Source organism: Oncorhynchus gorbuscha, linkage group LG11 (genome assembly GCF_021184085.1).
Source record: "Oncorhynchus gorbuscha isolate QuinsamMale2020 ecotype Even-year linkage group LG11, OgorEven_v1.0, whole genome shotgun sequence".
Lineage (NCBI taxonomy): Eukaryota > Metazoa > Chordata > Actinopteri > Salmoniformes > Salmonidae > Oncorhynchus > Oncorhynchus gorbuscha.
Window position 1 is genome coordinate 58642332 of NC_060183.1, and position 10050 is coordinate 58652381.

General features: G+C 43.0%; 1 protein-coding gene across 5 annotated transcripts in view; it reads left to right on the forward strand.

Moving 5' to 3' along the window:
• The window catches only part of LOC124049018 (splicing factor, suppressor of white-apricot homolog), a 136764-nt gene extending 134369 nt beyond the window's left edge, over positions 1–2395 (forward strand). For all 5 annotated transcript variants that reach the window (XM_046370295.1, XM_046370296.1, XM_046370298.1 and 2 more), the window contains exon 18: positions 1623–2395. In XM_046370295.1, coding sequence (XP_046226251.1) covers positions 1623–1688 — 66 coding nt within the window. In that variant the 3' untranslated portion in view covers positions 1689–2395. The remainder of the gene's footprint in view (positions 1–1622) is intronic.
• Positions 2396–10050: the final 7655 nt, after the last annotated feature.

The following is a 10050-nucleotide window of genomic DNA, read 5'->3' on the forward strand; positions in this document are numbered from 1 at the left end:
TGAGCAAGGAGAAACTTGTATGACAAGCGGCTTCTTCAGCGGCTCACGCTGAAAGATTTAATATATCCCCTATTTGGTGTATAATCTCCAGGTTGGACTGTGTTCAGATTGGGACTGCTTACCTAACTAGGAGTGGATCTGATGGCCTTCTATTGCAGGGAGGTGTCCTATAGCTGCCCTATAAGCTGTCCTATAGCTGTCCTATAAGCTGTCCTATAAGCTGTCCTATAGCCTACTGTCATAAAAAGCCAGGAATATATTAAGCTGTCCTGGTTGAAAGACAGCCCAGGGAGGGAGGAAGATTTGTATTTGTGTTGAATTGTGATGGTGGAGAGGCTCTCTGTGAGAGTGGACAGAATATAGGACTGTAGATTTCTTAACCATGCCATATTTCCTCTCTTCCTCATTATTGGTATTTTAAGCACACTCACTCACTGTCCTCTTTCTCCCTCTGTGTCGGTTTCCATCTTTCCTCTCATCTCTCTCTCAATCTCCCCGTCTTCCCGTCTCTCTACCCCTCTCTCTTCCCTTTACCCTTCTGCCTACCCCTTTCTCTACCCTTCCCTCTACCCCTCTCTCTTCCTTTCTCTCTACCTTTCTCTCTTCCCTTCTTTCTACTCCTTTCTCTTCCCTTCTTTCTACCCCTCTCTTCCCTTCTCTCTTCCCTTCTTTCTACCCCTCTCTTCCCTTCTTTCTACCCCTTTCTCTTCCCTTCTCTCTACCCTTCTCTTCCCTTCTATCTACCCCTCTCTTCCCTTCTATCTACCCCTCTCTTCCCTTCTATCTACCCCTCTCTTCCCTTCTTTCTACCCTTCTCTCTTCCCTTCTCTCTTCCCTTCTCTCTACCCTTCTCTCTACCCTTTTCTCTTCCCTTCTCTCTTCCCTTCTCTCTTCCCCTTTCTCTTCCCTTCTCTCTTCCCCTTTCTCTTCCCCTTTCTCTTCCCTTCTCTCTTCCCTTCTCTCTTCCCTTTTCTCTTCCCTTCTCTCTTCCCTTTTCTCTTCCCTTTCTCTTCCCTTCTCTCTTCCCTTCTCTCTTCCCTTCTCTCTTCCCCTTTCTCTTCCTTTCTCTTCCCTTCTCTCTACCCTTCTCTCTTCCCTTCTATCTACCCCTCTTCCCTTCTCTCTTCCCCTTTCTCTTCCCTTCTCTCGACCCTTCTCTCTTCCCCTTTCTCTTCCCCTTTCTCTTCCCTTCTCTCTTCCCTTTCTCTTCCCCTTTCTTCCCTTCTTCCCCTTTCTCTTCCCTTCTCTCTTCCCCTTTCTCTTCCCCTTTCTCTTCCTTTCTCTCGGCCCTTCTCTCTTCCCCTTTCTCTTCCCTTTCTCTTCCCTTCTCTCTTCCCTTTCTCTTCCCCTTTCTCTTCCCTTCTCTCTTCCCCTTTCTCTTCCCTTCTCTCTTCCCCTTTCTCTTCCCTTCTCTCTTCCCTTCTCTCTACCCTTCTCTCTTCCCTTCTCTCTACACCTCTCTTCCCTTCTCTCTTCCCTTCTCTCTTCCCTTCTCTCTTCCCTTCTCTCTTCCCTTCTCTCTTCCCTTCTCTCTACCCTTCTCTCTTCCATTTCTATCTACCCCTCTCTTCCCTTCTCTCTTCCCTTCTCTCTACCCTTCTCTCTCCCTTTCTCCTTCTCAGGATCTGATGGCCAAAGTACGTGCCATGCTGGCTGCCCCTAAGCCCTTCCAGCCCAACACTTCCTGAAGAGGCGTAGCTTTATAGCAGCTGATTGGGAAATGGGTGGAGCTTCACCATGTCTGCCTCTCTATGACGACAGCCTCCAGCGACAGGCCCTTGACCAATCAGCAGGCAGCGTCTTTTACCTGGAACTGTTTAGCATTCATATTCCTCTGTCTGACTTTTATTTGATCTACTTTGATACTTAACTGGGTGAGCGTATCTACAGTATATTTTGAATGGCAGGAGATGTGAAGCGAGCAGAGTAGATTAGCTCGTAAATCAACTACGTGGGACTTTTCTACGTGTCAAGAGAGAGCCTGCATCACAGCAATGGTCACGCAGCAGCCTGCTAAAGTGTGGATGCCCCTGTTCCCAACATCTGTTTTCAGCACGAATAAGACAACAGAGCTTCAAAGTGCTGAAATAATTAATAAAGTAAATTGCATCTTTCAAAAAACGAATTGTATGTTCTCCAAATTGATGACGGAGGGCTTTGCAGTGTAATTGTGCAGCTGCCAGAGCACCTGAATGCTATCCTTCTGTGAAGGACCATTCCATCTCCCTATGTCTCTCTTTTGCCAGGTCCGTTTTAAACTGGGGTCTCTGTTTCCAGTCTGTTGTCAATCAGTTCCAGTGTGTGGCCTTCAATTTTTGTTTCTACGTTTTTACATGGCTGATTGTGGAGCTGCTTTCTTAACACAAACTGTCAATAAAGTTGGAATGATGGTTAAGCAAAGTGTTAAGGTGTTCTCAGTCAGTGGAATCTCTCTGGTACATAAAGGTCAGGAGGTCACGTTTCCTATGAATTTAATTCAATTAACCTCAACAGTTTATTGGTTGGAAATAAATGAGCAAGAATTGACAGCAGAAATAGATTAAGTAGAGATACACTCATACATGTTCCCTCTTTTAAGGACAAAGCAGCAGTGGTTACCAGGGCTGGTGTGAGTAAATCATGAGGGAACGTCCTCACACAACCTGTCCACAAAACACATGGACATGCCTTTCTCTCACACACAAACACAAAGGCGTCTGAGCAGGTTTCTAGGTCCACCCCAGGGATGAGGGAACATATCATATATGTTAACATATATGTCCCAGTAGGACACAGGGAGCTGGGGCCCCTAGCATCCGTGTGTCTTTCATGCTCTACTGTCATCATCATCCCACTGAGGCCATGGCCCAGCCTCACACACAGCAGCCACACTAACTATACACACTGTGTTCATCCAGTGTCAGTCGAACTATATACACACTGTATTCATCCAGTGTGTCACTGTATTCATCCAATCTTGTCACTATTTTAATCCACTTTGTCACTGTATTCATCCACTCTGTCACTGTATTCATCCACTCTGTCACTGTATTCATCCACTCTGTCACTGTATTCATCCACTCTGTCACTGTATTCATCCACTCTGTCACTGTATTCATCCACTCTGTCACTGTATTCATCCACTCTGTCACTTTTGTTTTCAGTCCTTGAAATTGCATATTCCTCACTTTTTTGGTTTTCCTTGGTGTCATGGTCTGAATCGAGTGAAAAATAATGCAGACCTTCTGCAATAATATAATACTACTGGAAGCAAACTATTTTTTGCAGCTGGTCTGCTTTACTCACAGTACAATGGTGCCGTGTACTGAAAGGTTTGTATAGATCATTTGCCTTTTCAATGCACAGCTAATTATTCATATCAATCTGTTTTCTGTACTCTTACCAACTAATGCATAATGGTCTACTTGCAGCAGTTAAGAGGTCTCTGCCAAATGGTGTGTTTTCCATCATGGAAATATACCTTGTAAAATAAGGGAGAATTTGCCTATGATTGCATTAATCACTGAAATAAAGGTGTACTATACAAGTGGAGGCTCCTCAAAGGAGAAAGGGAAGGACCATCCTCAGTGAATTTCATAAAAATATAGATTGTAAAACATTTTAAAATGTTATCCTTTTTAGATAAAACTATACTAAATATAATCACGTTACCAAATAATTTAATTAAAGACTATTTTTCAATGAAGGTCTACAGTAGCCTCAGCAGCACTCTGAAGGGTAGCACCATGGTGCAGCTGGAGGACAACTAACTTCTGTCCTCCTCTGGGTACATTTACAACAATACAAAACCTAGGAGGCTCATGGTTCTCACCCTCTTCCTTGGACTTACACTGTAATTTTGACAACTTCCGGAGGACGTCCTCCAACCTATCATAGCACTTGCAGCATGAACTGACATGTTGTCCACCCAATCAAATGATCAGAGAATGAATCTAGTGCTAAAAGCATAAGCTACAGCTAGCTTGAACTGAAACGCATAAAATGTGGTGAGTAGTTGACTCAGAGAAAGACGATAGTTATTTTTTTCCAAAATGAAGGAGGAGTAAGAGATGTAATCATTTTTTTAAACTTTCAGTTTCAATTACTTAGCTAGCAAATGCGGCTATCTAGTTTAGCCTACTCAAACACCCTGCTCAATTAGAGGTATACTATGTGAACTAGCTGGCAATGACTATCCACACAACACTGGAACTCTTCCAGGTCAAGGTAAGCTTTTGGCTTTACTAATTTATTGTTGTAAGTGCTAAACTATAGACTGACTGTTCACTGTAACGTTACTGCATGAGTTAGTTATATTAGCTATGTTGGCTATGACGTTACTTTAGCTAATATGGTGACAACGATGTAGGCTGTGTGGTGATATGGTTCAGCTTGGAAATGTTTTTTCACCTGGTCACATACAGCTGATGTATTGTGCATTGCAGTCCACAAGCGAAGGGAAAAGTTGAGAGGAGGAGAGCGCTTACATGCGATAAGGAATACAACATGGCTGTAATGAAAGTGAACTGTGTTTATGCGGGATCTAGGGTGTATTCATTCCGCTGATTCTGTTGACAAACATTTCTTAAAAGAAACAAAACGGGAATAAACATACCTGAATTTGTCCGACAGAAACTCGTTTGCAACTGTTGGACTACACCAAGGTGGTATTGAGTGTGTCACTGTCTATCAGCTCAAATGTTTTCTCTCGACCTGTGTGCATCTACGTTGTAAACTTCAATTCATAGGCTAGGTTGTAGCAACCTCATGATGGGTATAGGGTAAATCAGAGTATCATGTAGTGCCTAAACCTATTGCTTTTACATTGAACTGGGTGAATGGAATTTGAATGACAGTCACATACAGTCACATTCATATTTACATCTGCTTGTGGTTTGCTCTTTACTGTATGGCACATGAGCTTGGGAAGGCTGTAGCTTGCATTGCCAAGTCTGTGTGTTGAAAATATACTTTCTTTTTGTCCAAATAGACAGCTGCACTGGCTTTGATAACACAGAGGAGCGATGCCTTAGACAGCATTTTTCACTGGGTAATTGTCCGGCACCACTGAGGAATAGATCCGTACGCTTTTGGCTATTAGAATGGATGCTTTTACTAGAATGCTTTTCTGAAGGATGATTGCACAAGCTTCTTCCCAATGCAGTAATTATTTTGTGTGCTCTGAAGTTTGCAGTTTGTCTAAAACCTGGCTCTGGCCAGTCCCTGATGTCAGAGAGCAGCCTAGTGAAGCTGAAGACCAGTGAAACACAGTGTTTGCGCTTCTAGCTTCCATTACTGTCCTTTCCTCGTTTGACATGTTAAACAGTATTTCTGCCGATGACTGATCGCAGATTGCAGGAAATTGTACTTATGTCCAGCTCTTAAAAACAAATGGCTTGCTAAAAATGTGGCTGAGGAAAATGAATAAGGCTAAATCCATACAGAATTAATAGACTAATGGTGTCAATGAAGCCTGGAGGATTATGAAGGAATTAATGGAAATGCCCACAGTTTTAGGAGTCTACCATTTTGTCATTGGCACCCTTGGCTCATGTGGGAATTGGAGGAGGTGGGGGGGTGACTGCCTGGTGGATGGGTCTCAGGGGTTCTTCCCTCCCAGGCCCGCTGGGTCCCTCGCAACTAGGTTAATTATGGGTGATGATGATCCTGTATGTTAGGAGAAAACATATAATTTGAATAAACCATCACTTCTTTCCCACTCATAACGCCACCACTCTGCGCCTGCGTTCCAATTAGTTCCCCGGCACACTAAAATGAATTTGCTCATCATTGTGTGTGTTTGTGTGTGTGTGTGTGTGGGTGTAGGCAAAGGCGAAGCCACAGCAGCGCCAGATTGAATACTGGGCCACCCAATCAGGATGGCTTACAAAAAATGAATTAAATCAATATGATTTGGTGTTTGTATTGTCTCCTGACTAATCAGAAATTTTCAAAAATCAGATGGTACCCCCCTTCCCCACATGCACACACACGTACCTAATAGCTAGCTGACTGTGAGGTAGATAGTCACTAGATATGGCAACACAAAGTTCACTCATGCACATAAAAAAATCACAGATTGAGTATGAAGACACAACACCTGCTCCACTACCTCCAACGGCCGCGCCCAATCTGTCAGAGTTGTCGTCAGTCAATGAGGAGGCTAGCATGGGTACTGCTTCGACTTCCACAGCCCAGCTAGCTCACCATCGCCCAGCCCCAATAGTGTGCAACTGCCGCCCTCAATTCGGGGTGTTCCTGCAGGTGGGCACCCCCCCCCCCCTTTGAATGTGGGTCAAAAGGGAAATAAAAGTATTATGTGAGTTTTTTTTCCCCCCACCCCCTCCTTGCGGCACAGATAGATGGTGTCCTTCGCTGCTGCCTGCCTGCCTGCCCTCACCGCCGTTAACAGAACTGCATGAAAACGGTGCCTGGCAGGCGGGGAACACTGTCTACCGGGCCATGTGTTATGCCATTCTTATCATAAAAAGTCAATTGTTTCTCTTAATGTTAGGGGGTTAAGAAACAGTGTAAAATGTAAAGCCTTGTTTCTTTTTGTTTAAGCAGCTGTTTTTCTTCAAGAATCTCATTCTACTGTACTGTAAATGATGCTAACTTTTGGAGGTCGCAATGGGGTAATGATATTTGGCTTTCACATGGTTCAGCACTATCGTCAGGTGTTGCTACAAGTTTTGTTTGCATTCAGATCGTGACTCAAGTCATTATCTTTGTCTTGTAATTGAAATTAGTCAAACGATTTTAGTTACTGTCAATATTTACAACTCAAAACAAGAAAATTGTGTCCTTGAACCTGTAGAAAATCCAATTCTATATTGGTTATCTAAATTTCCCAAATCCTTACTCTTAATAGGTGGAGATGCTAATATTGCTTTAGATAATTATCTTTTTAGGTGGCCTCTGTGGCAGTCTACTTCTCTGAATACAAATCTAAAGTTATTTTTGCAGAAGTTGGATCTAGTGGAGAGAGAAGTTTCCTCTTGAGACTATACCTGGTGTAACAAAACATGTACCACACGCTGACCTATTGACTATTGACTGGTTTCAGAGGGCTTAAGAAACCATGTTTCTGTTCATATTCTTCAAACACCTCTAACAGACCATAGAGCTATTTGCTTACAAGTCAATATTTCCCTGGAATTATAGTCAACCCAAAGCTTCATACTGGAAACTTAATAGCTCCAGCTTCAAACATGAAATAGTCAAATGTGATATTATACGTTTTATTTTACGTTTTTGGAATAAAGTCTCTAAAGGACAAACTGGGAACTTCTACAGTTTTAAATTGCTAAATATTTAGGAAACTATGGCAGTGATCTTGCAAAGACCAGAAGGATAGAAGAGGAAAATGTTACAGTATATCAGTGGCGATTCTAGCATGTAAATCTTGGTGGGGCAAACAAAAAAATGTGGGATGCCTGCCAGCAAAGCCACTAAACAACACAACACTAAACATGACATTAATTGCACTATACCGGTGACAAACGGTTCCCACAAACTGTTAGGGCCTATATAAAGCTGTCCCAACAGCAGAGTTCCAGCAGCAGTTCCAACATCTTACCACTGCTACACCTGGTGATCAGCAGAGCCTTGTCTGGCAGTAAAACAGTTCATTCAGCCTCGTTTACTGCTTTTAAAAAAACATTGCTGATATGGCTGACTTGCTTCAACAAATGTGGTTTCTACTGACAATTGAGATGTACAAACTATGGCATAAGGGGACGACAAGCGGATAAAAGGCTATCCGTAAGTTTGATTAAGACATTAATGAGTGAGCTAGGACGGATGTAGTCAATATAACTATTTGTTCAGCACTTTTGAAATGTAGTGACAGAATTCAGAACATGAGCCGTTCTTACAGTGTTCTCCCTGCACACCAAGTCAGAACCTTAGGATAAATAAAGGGGGCATAAAAGCAGACAATGAAAGCTCTTACAATATTCAATGATTACATTTCTCTAAAACAGGTTATAGGCTACATGTGCACCACCAAGAGAGAACAGTAGGTGAAATTAAGAGGGGAAAATAGACCAAATTATTAGGGTGAGGCACATGGGCTACTAAGAGTTTACTGCACAACATATACTTAGTGCAACTTTCTTAGCTACAGTATACAGTATACATATCTCCCTGGCATATTACATCATGTAATACATCATCCAATACATTTTTGGACTCACCTTGTTGTGCTGTGCTCACTTGAACAGCAAAGTCTCAATCTCCAGTATTTACGCTGCAATAGTCTGTCATGGGGCTAGGGTCAGTTTGTTATTTCTGGTGTAATTTTCCTGTCTTATCTGATGTTCTGTGTGAATTTAAGTTTTCTCTCTCAAATTGTCTCTCCCTCAACCTCCCGGAGGACCTGAGCCCTAGGATCCTGCCTCAGGACAACTTGTTTCCGGGCTGTCCCCAGTCCACCAGGTTGTGCTGTTGCTTCAGTTTCTACTGTTCTGTTGCACCCTCTACAACCACTGTGATTATTATTTGACCCTGCTGGCCATCTATAAATGTTTGAACATCTTGAAGAACAAACTGGCCTTAAATGGCCATGTACTCTTATAATCTCCACCCGGCACAGCCAGAAGAGGACTGGCCACCCCTCAGAGGCCGGTTCCTCTCTAGGTTTCTTCCTAGGTTCCTGCCTTTCTAGGGAGTTTTTCTTAGCCACCGTGTCTCTATATCTTAATTTTTTTATTCAACCTTTATTTAACCAGGTAGGTGAGTTGAGAACAAGTTCTCATTTACAACTGCGACCTGGCCAAGATAAAGCAAAGCAGTGCGACACAAACAACAACACAGAGTTACACATGGAATAAACAAACATACAGTCAATAATACAATTGAAAAAGTCTATATACACTGTGTGCAAATGAGGTAAGGCAATAAATAGGCCATAGTGTCGAAATAATTACAATATAGCAATTAAACACTGGTGTGATGGATGTGCAGAAGATGAGTGTGCAAGTAGAGATACTGGGGTGCAAAGGAGCAAAATAAATCAAATAAATAACAGTATGGGGATGAGGTAGTTGGATGAGCTATTTACAGAAGGGCTATGTACAGGTGCAGTGATCTGTGAGCTGTTCTGACAGCTGGTGTTTAAAGCTAGTGAGGGAGATATAAGTCTTCAGCTTCAGTGATTTTTGCATTTCATTCCAGTCATTGGCAACAGAGAACTGGAATGAAAGGCGGCCGAAGTCGGAATTGGCTTTGGGGGTGACCAGTAAAATATACCTGCTGGAGCACATGCTACGGGTGGGTGCTGCTATGGTGACCAGTGAGCTGAGATAAGGCAGGGCTTTACCTAGCAAAGGCTTATAGATGACCTGGAGACAGTGGTTTTGGCGATGAATGTGAAACGAGGATCAGCCAACGAGAGCATACAGGTCGCAGTGGTGGGTAGTATATGGGGATTTGCTGACTAAACGGATGGCACTGTGATAGACTGCATCCAAGTTGCTGAGTAGAGTGTTGAAGGCTATTTTGTAAATTACATCGCCAAAGTCAAGGATCGGTAGGATAGTCAGTTTTACAAGGGTATGTTTGGCAGCATGGGTGAAGGATGGTTTGTTGCAAAATAGGAAGCCGATTCTAGATGTAATTTTGGATTGGAGATGCTTAATGTGAGTTTGGAAGGAGAGTTTACAGTCTAACCAGACACGTAGGTATTTGTAGTTGTCCACAGTTTTATTTGCATTTAAGAGCAGTTGGAGGCCACGGAAGGAGAGTTGTATGGCATTGAAACTTGTCTGGAGGTTTGTTAACACAGTGTCCAAAGAAGGGCCAGAAGTTGACAGAAAGATTTTTTCTGAGTGGAGGTGGATCAGAGAATCACCAGCAGCATGAGCGACATCATTGATGTATACAGAGAAAAGAGTCGGCCCGAGGATTGAACCCTGTGGCACCCTCATAAAGACTGCCAGAGGTCCGGACAACAGGCCCTCCAATTTGACACACTGAACTTTGAGAAGTAGTTGGTGAACCAGGCAAGGTAGTCATTTGAGAAACCAAGGCTGTTGAGTCTGCCGACGAGGATGTAGTGATTGACACAGC